Source organism: Aegilops tauschii, chromosome 5 (genome assembly GCF_002575655.3).
Source record: "Aegilops tauschii subsp. strangulata cultivar AL8/78 chromosome 5, Aet v6.0, whole genome shotgun sequence".
Lineage (NCBI taxonomy): Eukaryota > Viridiplantae > Streptophyta > Magnoliopsida > Poales > Poaceae > Aegilops > Aegilops tauschii.
This window is the reverse complement of record NC_053039.3, coordinates 135,372,907-135,387,137: the sequence shown is the minus strand read 5'-3', so window position 1 is coordinate 135,387,137 and position 14,231 is coordinate 135,372,907. Positions and strand designations below refer to the sequence as shown.

At 43.6% G+C, this 14,231-nt stretch overlaps 3 protein-coding genes and 1 non-coding gene across 4 annotated transcripts; 1 reads left to right on the top strand and 3 right to left on the bottom strand.

The window, feature by feature from the left end:
• Positions 1–947: 947 nt before the first annotated feature.
• On the bottom strand, positions 948–1,018 carry TRNAG-CCC (transfer RNA glycine (anticodon CCC)). Its single transcript has one exon. It is a non-coding gene; the product is annotated as a tRNA-Gly (tRNA).
• Positions 1,019–2,655: 1,637 nt separating this feature from the next.
• LOC109759169 (riboflavin synthase) lies at positions 2,656–3,925 on the bottom strand. Its single transcript, XM_020317997.4, has one exon. It carries the CDS (start codon positions 3,821–3,823, stop codon positions 2,954–2,956), a length of 870 nt encoding a protein of 289 aa, XP_020173586.1. The 5' UTR covers positions 3,824–3,925; the 3' UTR covers positions 2,656–2,953.
• A 37-nt stretch (positions 3,926–3,962) lies between these two features.
• Positions 3,963–8,519, top strand: LOC109759168 (tryptophan--tRNA ligase, cytoplasmic). Its single transcript, XM_020317996.4, has 11 exons — positions 3,963–4,394; positions 4,493–4,612; positions 5,106–5,291; positions 5,407–5,458; positions 5,568–5,720; positions 6,027–6,119; positions 6,692–6,772; positions 7,360–7,431; positions 7,790–7,858; positions 7,944–8,054; positions 8,193–8,519. The coding sequence occupies exons 1-11, from the start codon at positions 4,177–4,179 to the stop codon at positions 8,241–8,243; spliced, it is 1,206 nt and encodes a 401-aa protein (XP_020173585.1). The 5' UTR covers positions 3,963–4,176; the 3' UTR covers positions 8,244–8,519.
• Positions 8,520–8,958: 439 nt separating this feature from the next.
• Positions 8,959–13,681, bottom strand: LOC109759171 (acyl-CoA-binding domain-containing protein 5). Its single transcript, XM_020317999.4, has 15 exons — positions 13,334–13,681; positions 12,943–13,122; positions 12,760–12,837; positions 12,445–12,546; positions 12,269–12,335; positions 12,126–12,187; positions 11,865–12,004; positions 11,459–11,585; positions 11,273–11,387; positions 11,010–11,098; positions 10,411–10,494; positions 10,190–10,336; positions 9,969–10,121; positions 9,473–9,532; positions 8,959–9,330 (listed from the first exon to the last, which is right to left on the bottom strand). Exons 1-15 carry the CDS (start codon positions 13,337–13,339, stop codon positions 9,160–9,162), a joined length of 1,581 nt encoding a protein of 526 aa, XP_020173588.1. The 5' UTR covers positions 13,340–13,681; the 3' UTR covers positions 8,959–9,159.
• Between the last annotated feature and the right edge of the window lie 550 nt (positions 13,682–14,231).

Genomic DNA, 14,231 nt, shown 5'->3' with positions numbered 1-14,231 from the left:
GCTTTAGACGACGAATATGCTGAAATGACGATGATGATGAGCATCTAGGAAGAATTGTAGAAGCAAGAGGAGCATGTATCAAACTTAAAGGGTTCGATTAAAGGGTAGGAGAGTTGTTCCCCGGGCTAGAATCGCTAGCGCACAGCTTCTCTACGCCGAGTACTTCAAAACAAATCCAAGATAATATAGAGATTTTGTTGTTGCGTGTAGTGAATTTCGTGGAGAAGGCTGATGACTACTTCAAACTGAGGAGCGATTGTTGCGAGAAACTCTCTAAAACTCTTTGGATGCTTGATTATGGTAAGACCGCAGACGCCATCGATACAAGAATAGACCACATGTTTGAACACGATGGTCATCATGGTGAAGATGTTTCCATTTTGCAATGTGAAAAAAAAAATGTTTGGACCATGTATTTTTTGGTATGAATGATTTTTTATTTGCGTGAGCTAGTGATTGTTTGTGATGATCGATTATGCATCTGTATGTTTGAATTTGAGGTTTTAAAATTACGAGTTGTGGTTGCAAATGAGAACATTTAGGAGTTGGACCGGTGTTGTTCGCGTCCAGACATGTCCGCGGACCTGATTTCGCCGAGCAGATGCTCTTGCGACCTATACAAGCGCGCACAAAATCATGGCTCAAGTAAAGATGTACGACAGCCACCATTTATCTAGCGCATGAACACAGTTACACAGGACACGAACATACAGTGTAGAATATATGGAGATGGAGGAGGACATGGAAAACATACCGGTGAGAGGATTTGCTTACCGGCTGCTTCGTGGTCGCCGAACCCCTAGATGAAAACGAACGATATCTCTGTACGATTTAGGAAATTCAGAAGTGAGCACTGGAACAGCCATGGATGGGGATGGAGAGTGATTAGGCTTCTCGTAAAAAAAAACCTGTACCGGATGAATTCGGCTGGAAAGCAAAAAGATAATTGCGCATCCAGGGAATCGAACCCTGGTCAGTACCGTGGGAGGGTACTATGATACCACTACACCAGATGCGCTTTGTTGAGTAGCAACCTTGTTTGCCTTATGTTGTACTTGAGCTGTATCACTACAAGGAAAGAAAATGCACCTGCGCTACAAATTTATATTTTGTCCGAGCAAGAGTGGATCATGTACATGCCAAAGTGCTTATCAATGTACCAGTCTAGGCACACATCATCATCATCAGGGAAACCCCTTTTGAGTCCCAAGCATGTTTAGCACTCGTCCAGCAAAAAAAAAATGGAGCAAGGCCCTCATGAACAAGCAGATAAACAAACTACACAAGCATTGCACAGGGTTCTTCAGCTGTTTAGGTTCCCCAACGGCCCACGTTGAATCAGGCGCACCGTTGTCACTGCTCAAATGCCGTCTCATTGTTACAAAAGAAGATGTATGTGGCGTTGGCACAATTCTAGGGAAGTCCCTTTTTATCTCTCTGCAAGGCTCCAGAGTCGGCACCGGCATCATAAAAGCCCGCCCGCCTTCGGTTGCCCCTGCACCACACAAGCAGTTCAATGACTTGGTCGATTGAAAAAAGCAAGAGAGAAGATACAGAAATGCATCGTTTTGCTCTTACAGAAATTCGGGGAGCTATGCTGCTTTACTTGAAGTTGTCATTCCATAAAACACAGCGGGATGTTGCTCCTGCACATGACATTTGCATTGATTCTCATGGCTTGCGCGTTATGAGTAGCCAATACACGTGAATACTCGACATATACTAACTACAATTTAGCATTGTCGCGTTTAATAACAGTAGTTTTCCTCAGGTGACGGAGAACGGAGAAGCAAACATAGTTTTCCTCGGGTGATGATGTACCCAATACTAATAGTCATAGTACAACTACTTACAATCCCTAAATTACCAAGTAGCATCTGAAATAACCTTATACAATCCCTAAATTACCAAGTAGCATGTGAAATAACCTTATAAAAGTTTACAGAGGTAGTACCTTCTAGGACCAAACACACAATTCAAGGAACGACGGAAGTGTTGTGCACACGATGTGATTATGCACGATTTGCGGACAACACGAGTAGAAGCCATGCAGATTAAACAAACCGAAGCAATCCAATGGTGTGTGTGAGTTGTTGTGCGCGAGTCGTGCGTGAATGCATCGTGTGCATAGCAGTGCTCTTCAAGGAAATTGCAAATGTTTTGTCTGCTTCACCACACACGAAAGCCAAAGGTCAGAGTTACTGAAATTAAATTCCATAGTTCCATTCATCCCAGAGTTACTAGTTAGTGCCCCTGTTTCCATCTAAAAGGTTCGTGAGGCAACTTAATCCAAACATCACATGGTTCCATTCGCAAAATTCAGAGAATAAGAAGTGTTATTGAATTACCAATATTTCATGTTAAGTGTACAAAGACCAACATTATAATCCAGTTCAGTATTTGCATACAAAACGATAAACTTTAAGCCATATAGAAATAATACACTAGTCCATATTGATAGTTTTTTTTTTTGTGAGTAACCGATTAAATTATCATCCTGGCAGAAGAAATTCATGCGATAATTACACAAAGGTAGAATGCAGTCTTCTTAGGCAACACACATCTTCATCACAAATTCAAAATAGCAACCGATTGTGCATGCCGTATAATCAGGTACTAGCCTTCAAACAATATAGGTCAGGCAATGATCAAATATAAACTCAAACGAGCACTAGCATTCATTGTTGTCCCAGAAAAGCTGGACTCCTGGTATGAACAACTAAACAAATCTTGTTCATTTGAATGGGGTTAACAGATCATGCACACCCGAAAAAAGCTTCTCCATGCGGAAACGCTATAACTTTTACATGGAAACAGGCAGTGGCATGAACTATATCACCCCCCTAGTACGAAAAAAAGCTTCACTCATTAGTGCAAAAAATGCACTATTATTGATGGACAAGAATACACTGCACTAATACTGATAGTAGTTCATCAGTCCAACAGGCACAACTCAAGAATTTGCCTTTGATGTTGCCTCCAATCTCCCGGCAAGTAGCTTCACTACATACTTCCCAAGAATGTCAGCCTCAAGGTTCACCTTATCCCCAACCTTCTTCTTTGGCAGCACAACATTGTCCTGCGTGTAGCGCACAAGCATGAAGTCGAACCACCCGGCCTCCTCGTTCACATTGACGACGGTGAGGCTGGTTCCGTCCACGGCGACGAACCCCTTAGGCACGAGCAAGCTGAGGATCTCTGGCGGCGCACGCACGGTGACCCAGATAGAATCGCCCTCGGGCCGGAACGCGGCGATCTCGCCGGTGCCGTCGACGTGGCCCTGGACGAAGTGCCCGCCCATGCGAGACGCCGGCGTGAGCGCGCGCTCGAGGTTAACGTCGTCGCCCGCGACGCGCTCGCCGAGTGACGTGCACCGGAGGGTCTCCGGCGCGACGCCGAAGGTGAGCGTGGAGGCAGCGGTGTCGATGGCCGCCACGGTGAGGCACGTCCCGTCGACGGCGATGCTGTCGCCCAGCTGCGTCCCGGCGAGGAGGTTCTTGGTCTCGACCTCGAGGTCGACACCGGGAGCCGCGTCTCCCCCGCCCCCAGGAGGCGTGGGCGGCGGGCCGATGCGGCGCACGCGGCCGACCTCCTCGACGATCCCGGTGAAGAGGGAGCGCACGGGGATGTGGGAGGTCGAGGAGGAGGAGATGCTCTTGGGGACGGGGGAGAGCGAGAAGCGCAGGGGCTGGGCGCGGAGCGGCGTGGAGGAGGCCACCCGGGAGGCGAAGGGGAGCAGCGGCGACGAAGCGGGCAGGAGGCCCCTGCGGAGGATGTGCGGGTGGCAACGGACGGCCGCGGCGGCGGTGGGCAGCGGCGCCATGGCGAGATCCTTGTCGCCTGGATTGGGGAGGATTTAGGATGGGGTTAGTTCTCGCGACGCGTCAGCCGTCAGCTAGCCAAACTACACGATGATACGTATTCCGTGGCATACGTGACCGACGCAAGTTTGCGGAAAGAATGGCCGTCTCGTTTCTGTTGGAGGGCCCTCTGACGGCCGGGCCCTCGTACCGATTCGCTCGCGCGTCCAAACCCCCTTGTCGATTCCCCTCAACCCTAGCCGCCAGCGGCGGCCAGATTTTGCTAGTAACAAGTGCTTGGTAGCTTCACCTCCCCCTCCAGCTGCGGCCGCCTGCCATCTCCGGCGACGAGCAGGGCGGAGAAGGGGAACTAGCCATGGCCTCGGTGGCGCCGGAGGTTGAGAAGAAGGAGGAGGAGGAGCAGGTGGTGAACCCGTGGGAGGTGTCGGCGGGGAAGGGCGGCATCGACTACGACAAGCTGGTCGACCAGTTCGGCTGCCAGCGCCTCGACGCCGCGCTCATCGACCGCATCGCCCGCCTCACCGGCCGCCCCCCGCACCGCTTCCTCCGCCGCGGCCTCTTCTTCGCTCACCGGTGCTGTAAAAAATAGCCTAGCTTTTGCCTTCTCAGGCGGCGGCGGAGGTGCAATCGCTGACACAATCTCGGAACCTTTTTTGTGTGTGGGTGTGCAGGGATTTGAACGAGATACTGGACATCTACGAGAAGGGGGACAAGTTCTACCTCTACACGGGGAGAGGGCCCTCGTCAGAGGCGTTGCATCTCGGACACCTCGTCCCCTTCATGTTCACCAAGTAAGAAGGCTTTGTTGATTCACCGTGTTGTTTATCTGGGCAACGCTGCTGAGCAGCAAGGGAGTAGCTTGCATTCTTGGCTAGAACGAACAGTCCATTGTGCCTCCATTGGTTTGAGAACACCAGTTCGGTAGACTAGTGAAATTGATATCTTCTCAGTTTGTACTCCTAGTTTATGTGGTGAATCAAATACCAACAGTGGACTTGCAGAAAACCTTTAGATGAGTACTACCCTTGAAATTCGGGAGTTAAACATCACCAATTAGCATGTTTAATACTCCCTCCGTCCCATAATATAAGATCGTTTTGCAAGCTAAGTATTTACCTCCTATCCTTCACATAAACTCTAGCACATAAATATGCTGCATTTCGTAATCTTATTTATCCTCTATACCCTCTAGGTATTATTTGATAAATCTTGCATTGTAATCTCAGTTCTGATTGTGTAAGTAACCATTGGCAATGCTCGTTGACCATAATGATCTTTCTTCAGATATTTGCAGGATGCTTTCAAGGTTCCTCTAGTGATACAGCTAACTGATGATGAGAAGTTCCTGTGGAAAAATTTGACTGTAGAGGAAAGTAAAAGGCTTGCGCGTGAAAATGCAAAAGACATTATAGCATGCGGATTTGATGTTGAAAGGACTTTTATATTCTCTGATTTTAATTTTGTTGGCGGGTAAGATTAATATTTTAAATTCTAGCCTTGATTGATCTTTTACCTTATGACCTCGTAAATCCTAGACTAGTTTCTATATAAAAATAGTAAAGTAATCCTCTTCTCTTTCTTGCAGTGCCTTTTACGAAAACATGGTTAAAGTGGCCAGATGTGTGACATATAATAAAGTGAGAGCTGTTCCATTGATTACACTATTTGTCTATTTGGCATGAGAGAGCTCAGTAGTTTCTGTTCAAGCATTAACGTTGGCTAATATAGTCGGCTCTTGAATGACAGGTTGTGGGAATATTTGGATTCACTCCAGAGGATCACATTGGAAAGATTAGCTTTCCTCCTGTGCAAGCAGTTCCATCATTCCCTTCTTCATTTCCCAAACACTTTTCTGGCAATGACCAACTACGGTGCCTGATACCTTGCGCAATAGACCAGGTAAAAACATATTTTTGGTACAATTGTCCTGTAAACATAATTTGTTACATAATATTTACTTGCTGGCATAACTAGAAATTATCATATATCTGCTAGCAACTAATTTTAGAAGTAACATTCTGCAAGTTTTCGTGCTTTCCAGAATTGAACTAATAGTATCCTTCACTATAGATATGCTTATCCGTATGAGAATTTTTAAGAGGCCATCTCTGAGTAATTTCTTTAAAAATACTGAACTGTTGGTAGATGTTCACGGTTTGTTTCATATCTTCAGTTCCTCATTCAATTCATTTTTCATTCTTCCAGGATCCTTATTTCAGGATGACCCGTGATGTTGCTCCAAGAATTGGTTACCAGAAGCCAGCACTGATTGAGTCAAGATTTTTCCCTGCTCTTCAGGTAAATTTGTTTTCTGAGGAACATGGTTTAAAACTTTATGCTTCACTGCATAGAAGTTCAACATGGCAAAAAAAAAAGTACATATATGGACAAGGTAGACCTGATGCCCAGGACGTTTATTATCTAAAGTCAGTCATTTAATGCCCGACAATTAGGATTTACAGTGAAATGGTTGCTTACATGGTTACATGTGAAATATCAAATATTTCAATTATTGGTAATAATAGCATAATTTTTTGTCAAAAGCTTGTTCCTAAGTACCATAATTTGTAGAATTACGAATGTGCCATATTTAGATTTGCGTTAACAAGTGCAAACATAAGAAGAATTTTTTTTTTTGTCTAGTGAAGTCGCAATACCAGTCTGATTATGAGAAACACAGTTCCAGTTTGACTGCTTCCAGTCAATTCTTGAACTTGCTATTTCTCCATCTAGCTGTTTTGAACTTAACAAGACTATAACATCGTTTATGGAGCCCGTGTGCCATTTGTTTTGCATTTATTTGCTACGTCCTGTTATGGATGGCACTAACTTTAATATCATTGCTTTGGGGCTACTTATATATCTTACAGGGGGAGAACACGAAAATGTCAGCTAGTGATCCAAATTCTGCTATATATGTGACCGATAGTACTAAAGATATAAAGACAAAGGTATGTACTTAACATCGTTTGTTGTATCAGAAAAATTATTTCCGAACAGTTACATGATTTCAGTTGATCCTTGTTTGTGTGAGAGCATCTACAACCATGATGCACAAGTCTGGCTCCTCAAACATCCGCGAACGCGCCCGGGCATGTCCGCTTTTAGTCCCTATTTGTCCATGCACACAACCATGCCCCTCATTTTCCTCCTATATGTCCGGTCACATGCATATGATTGGTGGAGAGGAAGAGAGAGAAAAGAAAGAAAGAATAAAGAAAGAGAAAAGGTGGTCCGCGGTGGCGAAATCCTACATGGCGCCCTGCCCTGACACGACCGGACATCCCTGTATATGGCTTGGATATGGGGATTTGCGCCCGAGCATATGAGGACAAAGTGGGCGGTCCGGTTGGGTGGCTTTTTTTCCTTCTCTCTCCTGTCCGGGCAGTGACCAGGCTGTCTGCCAGGACGCTTGGGGAGGATATGAGTGGTCCGTTTGTAGATGCTCTGAAGTGGTTGCTAGATTGAGCTGAGCATGGAATTTGTAGCCTGTAGGTCTTTGTTTTGTACTTCTATTTACTTCCCCATCATTTTCCAGGTGAATAAATATGCATTCTCAGGTGGCCAGGACTCTGTAGAACTTCACAGAAAACTTGGAGCTAACCTTGAGGTACACCGTTTTCCTGTTGTTTTGACACATACTAACAATAAATTGGCACAGGTAAACAAGCTTTTTTGGCGGCTTGATTACATGTCCTATGCATCATTCTATCATGCATTTTTTTACTTAAAAGGCAAAACTTAAATTAGAATAAGTAATAATTTCAGTATATCAAGTAAAATTACCAGTTTCATAAAATATGAATTTAGCAACATGCCCTTTGTTTGTAGTTTCGTCATTTATTGAAGCTGACAACATTGTATTTAATTGTAAATTGTGGAGCATTGCATCCTGCAATATTTCTCTAATGTGATGTGCTCCTTGCACAAGACAAAACCAATTGGTAAATTTTAATTGTTGTATTCAGGTTGATGTCTCAATTAAGTACCTGAACTTCTTCCTTGAAGATGATGATGAGCTTGAGCGCATAAAGAAGGTAATATTGCAAGATATTAGAACTACACTTTATAGCTACTTAGTTTCCAACTGGGCCGTGCTAATGTTGTGAAACTCAATGTCAGGCGTACAAGGAAGGAAGGATGCTGACGGGTGAAGTGAAGCAGCTTCTGGTTACGGTTCTTTCTGAGATGGTTGAAAGGCACAAAAGAGCTAGAGCTCGAGTTACCGAGGAGGTATGCAATATCATATGTTATCACATTCATTTGGTCTTGTACATAACAGGAGGCGCGTAGCTGCACTGTGCAAACACTGATAAAAAATAGATTCACACATATGTCTTCTGCCAATTTAACGATGTCCTGTTTACACAGATGGTCGACGCCTTCATGGCTGTGAGGCCTCTTCCCAACATGTTTGGCTGAGCATTGGGTGGGAAGTTCATACCCTTTCTGTGTGGATTTTATTGAATTCCAGGAGCAACATATGAAGTTTCAGGATTTAGTTGTAACTATTAATGTGAACCTGGCCCCTCAATCCTGTATGGCGGCCACTGTTTTTGCAAAATCAGCATGTGATATGTTTGTTTTCAAGCTTACTCGATCACTGCAAAGATTTCTATTTATTGGAATTAGGGAACATACACATGTTTTCTGGCTGAAACACAGCCTCCTCAAATGATCATAGCACTGTCTCTACAAGCTTCCTTCTGTATTATGGTTATGTTAGTACTACCAAAATACGAATTTGAAAAATCTGCAGGGTAATACCTGAAGTTACTAATTTTTTTTTGTGATGCCATGTTCAAACACAATCAGAACAACGCTGGGAAATATAACTCAGAAAAAATATACTCGACAGAATGTAATACTTTCAAATATCTGAAGTTTGATTTTTGCTGGATTGTGATTTGCTATCATTCTTTTCCTTTGCAAAAAGAATTCTAAGCTTTTTTCACACAAGCCTCAGTACAGGATTATAACCAAAAAATATATATCAGAAACGACCAAAAATGAAAGAACGCGACCCTATAGAAGAATACCTGCTTCAGCAGGGTAATATCCTAAGTTACCAATATGTTTTTGTGATGCCATGTTCAAACACACAAACAACGCCGGGAAATATTACTCAGAAAAAATATACTCCACAGAATGTAATACTTTCAAGTTTCTGAGGTTCTGGCATTTGATCTTCGTAAAAAAATATACTTTCAGTCTTTTCCTTTACAAAATGATTTTCAAGCTTTTCATATAAGCCTCAGTACTGGATTAACCGAAAAATATATATGATCAGAAACCGACCAAAAATGAAAGAATGCGACCCTAGAGAAGAGTCCCCGCTTCAGCGCTCGTCATCTCCATACCACCTCCGGAAGCCCACGCTGCCGGGCCTCTTGTTGCTGCCTGAACCTGATTTGTCAGACCCGCCATCCCTTTCACTCCGAAGCAATTCGAACTCCTTTTCAAGGGTTTCCATCTTCTGCAGCCGTTGTTGAATCTCTGAAACTTCATCCTGCCAATTCGGCAAAGGGAAAACTTGTATCATCATCACTCCTATCCCAAGAATGTGAAGGAGTTCTCTATTTTCGTATTCGACAAACTCATCAAAACCTAGAGCATGGTTTCTGACCCTTTCCCGAAGAACCTTTACGTACCTCGAGTTTGGAAGCCCTCGCTGCTTCGTCGGAGAGTTGATCGCGGACTGACTGGAGTTCCTGCACAGCAGACAGCACATAAAACTTGATCACATTGAGCTTAGGGAAAGTTTCTTCTTGCAAAGTAAGAGAGCATAGTCCTAACACACAAACTGACGCTATTTCATTTCCACCTTGGTATACTTCTCTCTCTGTGTGTAAATGTTTTGCACTGTGAGGTTTGATAAACTGAGGCTTCACCTTTGAGACTCCAATTCAAGCATAAATATATGAAAGATAATGCTACTACGCTGACAACCTATAATTCCTTTGAGATACAGTGATTTGAGTTTGATTTTCTGAAGCTCAGGGCCTTACATATTTGAATAGAAATCATAAAAAAGAACTGACTAATTCTATATGGAGATAATATTACAGATAACTTCAGCACACAAGTACGCCCTAGGCAAAATTATGGAATTTCCTGAAACAATTACGTGAGTGTGGTATAGCTTACCTTAGTAAGCTCCGCATTTTTGTTCTCTACATCAGCTAGTTCCTTCTTCAGGTGGAAGCTCTGCAGCTTTTCCTGTTCAAGTTTTTTTTCTACCTGGCTCTTCTCATGCTTTACTGCTTGCACCAAGGTTTTGATATCTCCTCCCTTGTTATTCTGAAAATGACAGAGAGAAAAAGCGTTAACCGTGGTTCCAACAAGCAGCCACAAGCTTAAGATATTACCTTGTCATCTCGAAGTTCTTCAATTTCGAATATTGGTCCCCTGCTAGAATTTACTTCTGCAGATAATGGGGTCATGCCATTTGTCTCGAGTTCATCTATTCGTGAAGGCGACACACTTGGTCTGAGACTTGTCTTCAGAGCATAAACCTAAAGACAAAGAATACTCATCTAAATATAAAGATATAGATAAGAAAAATTAAACTGATGACAGTGGAACATGCCTCGTTGCTGTAACGTCCACTGTATCCTCCAAATGACAACAGAAAGTCTTCTCCATTAATTGTGTGAAGTACTAAACTCGATCCCTGCGGTGAAGGAGATTACGGAGATCAGCGACAGCTTGGGTGCATAACACCATAGAATCACAATTAACTAATATTATAAATACAGTTAGCAGTACGACCATGTTAACTTCACTATTACGCATGGATTATGAGTCCAAGGACTAGTCAAGACTAGTCTATGAGTCTCAACTTCAGGGCCGACTAGACTTCAGTGTCGATTAGTCTATGAGTCGCAACTTCAGTGTCGACTCGTGTCGATTAGTCACGCTTAGTCTATGAGTCTCAACCTCGGAACGACTCATCGACTCGTAAACCTTGCTATTACGAGTTCCTTAAAGGCTTAGACTCATATAACATTGATTTCATGAATCTAGTTGGAATATTCAATTTGAACTTCTCGAACCAAAAGACCCTTTCTCCATTTATCCAAACTGTTCAGAGAGTTTGCAAGTAACTATGCGGAACATATACGATGTTATGCAAAATAAAAGTTCACATTGCTTTACAAATTGAAAATAAGAATAAAAATGGCTAACCTCACTTGTAGGGGGCGCACGGCCTTCAAAACTAGTAACAACCGACCATACCAAAGTAGACATGTTAAGCACAAGCGTTTCTGGAACACCTGCAGTGCATTAGGCACATGTGAGTGATAGCAGTTTTGTGAGCTGCTTTTTAGAAATGGAACAAAGTGGAATAACCGATTATAGATGGATGGGAGCTACATTCATTAGGTTACCAAATAGCAGAAACGAATGGACGCAGTAATGTAAAAAAAATCATAATATTTCAACCTTACCTTTCTTACTATTACCACCACCAGTGATAACCCAGTTATCCCCAACTGTTACGCCTGCATGCCCTGCTCTTGGTTCTGGAATTATACCGTGCTGCTCTGGTCTTGACCATTCCATCTGCAATTAACGGTCAGGTGACTGGTTTGGAATTGCAAATGTACAATACCAGCTCTAGACAGAAGTCTCACTGTTTGCAGGTCAAGGAGATATAGATCACTGAAACATGTAGAATGAGATCCCCCACCAAATATCAAGAGATACCGGTCTGCATAGCATGCAGCAGCATGCTCTGACCTTGGAGAAGGAGGAGTGCCTCTGTAACAAAATAATTGTCAGATATCAATCCTGCACCTCAAAGCAGAGCCGGTTAATGCGTTTACTGCAAGTTTTATTTAATGTTCTAAATAAAATATAATAATTGCCAACTGCAAGTGACACGTGCTATAGCATTTTCACATAACTTTGAATTTTATTTCTCCACACATATATATATGTAAGAATACCCATCTAAGAACTTTTTAACTTCATTTGTGCAATTTTAACAAATCCGCTCCATTTTGTTTACATCGATCAAACCAAATCCACAGAACTTACGTGCTCTCAAATTCATCCCAAGTCATGGTTTCGAGATCAAGAACGTGCAGGTCATTCAGAAGAGACCTCCCACCACCTTCACCTCCAAATACAACTAAAGTGTCCCCAACACAAGTCACTGATTGACCACCACGTGAGCTCTAAACAAAAAGGAAAAGTACCATAAGATACATATTGACCAAAAAGAGGCAGCCTTCAGGGAAAAGGGGTGGAAACTTGCGACCCAATTGAACAGCGTAAATACAGATTAAATATACATACCGGTGGCTTCCCATAAGCACGCAAAATTGACCAAGTGCAGGTTTGCGGATCAAACTCCTTTACTGGTACAACATTGAGTAAAAAATATTGAGTTCTGGCATGACAAGATAAGAAGAGAAAAATGAGCGATGTATTAGGCTAACCACTGAGACTCTCTGTATGCTCCCTGGTGTGTCCTGCAAGTGACAGAATCTTGTTTCCGGATGGAATCTACAGGGATTCGAAGACAGACACAATCTGATAACGTTATAATTACAACCATTGGAATGTATACCAGTTTCTTATCACTGATAACTACAAAACAGTACTTGATGATTACCAATGAATGACCAGCACATGGAGCAACAAAAACTGGTTCAGCTGATTCTGATTGAATTTTAGCTTCTAGCTTTGACCATGACAAACTTTTGAAATCCAGAACCTTCAATGAAAGAAGCATTCCATTGTTAAGCTGCGTGCCATCGTCAGAAATATAGGACCAGGGGTTAACCCCCGAGGCAACTATCTATGGAAATCTAGGGCTCAAGTAAAGGAGTAACAATTCCTCCATAGAAATTCAATGACAAAAAATACAGGTAACATAGCTGAAGGCACAAGCAGCCCCTTCCACAGAGAATCATAATGACTAGTGTACCTGAATGTCACCAAGGTAACGGCCATTGTGGTTTCCACCAAAGACATACATCTTTTCCTGAACTACGGCAGCTCCATGCTGCAGAAGATAATTCGAGCCAGTATGTCAGAACCATCAAGTGAAAATTGCCCAGCACAAGATCAGAGGGTATACTAATTAAATTAAATAAATACAAATAAAGACCTTGTATCGAGGTTTCGGACGCTGTCCTGGGACTGAGAGTGGCGTCCATTGATCGTAAGCGGCCACAGAGCAGAGGCCTTCCATGGTGACCTCCTTGTCCTGAACATCAACCATCTTCTCGTTCTCCGCCACGACTACTTTAGGCTCTTCAGGTTTGAAATGCAGTGGTTCTTGTATGCTCTAACAAGATGAGAAGGAAAAACATGGCTAAGTCATTACAAATCAGTCATGACCAATTCACGACGATGTTTTTCTCCACTCAGCAGCATCACTAAGCAGGAGAGAGACGCCACGCGGCCAAAAGTTGGGATCACGAGCTAGCACGCAGCCGAGCGAAGCCACAGCCACTCACTCAGCCCATGTGCTAGTACTACGACTGCGAGCAACTCACCGGCATCGCTGGCAGCAGGTACTCGAAGTCGAAGGTCCCGTGGATCCCCCGCTCGCGTCCTCCCACCCAAGCCTCGGGATCTGGAGGAGGCGGGGAGGGCCGCGGCCCGTGGAGGCTTCTAGAAGGTTCGAGATCTGGACAACACTCTTACGTCGGCAGAAGCCTCGAGATCTGGTGGGGGGAGAGGTTGCTCGGAGAGTGGGGAGAGGACCGCTGGCCGCTGCTTTGCCCCTCCGGCGACCTGCGCAATGGGAGATGACGAGGGGGGAGCGGCGTGCCTCGTGATCGGTGCAGATCGATGCTCGATCGAGATCGGGGCCGTAGGGACCGTTTGATTGCGACGGAAGCTTCCTCCACGTCCGGTGGGTCACTTCAAATGCGTGCGGTGAAGCTCAGAATTTCTTGCCAACAATTTTCGTTTTTCTCTAGTCTCTAATTTTAATGGAGCAGTTGGTAATCTTCGCCGGTCAATTTTCGTCCCACCTATCATGGTTTTTTCGTCCCACCTTCGTTGGTTTTCTTTTCTAAGATTTTTTTCGTCCCCACTCCCCACTTCATCGGTTTATACTATCAGGTAATAATTCTTGCGCTTTCTTTGATAGGTGCTCATTTAATTCTTGTGTAATTAAGGATTCCAAAATCACATCATGATTTGCTTACCTTCTTACGTGAGATCACCTTCCCATCAAAAACCGAATTGGTTTCTCATTTGATTTTTATATCCATAATATTTACCAATTACGGATTAAATACTTGCATTATAATTTCCGATCACCTTGTACGTGCAACAGGGCATGAAAATATATTTCCGATCAAATCAGGATCCTCCTCTAAAGCCACACAACAAACTGTACACGGGATAATCAGGATCCTCCGATCAAATCAATTTAAACATATC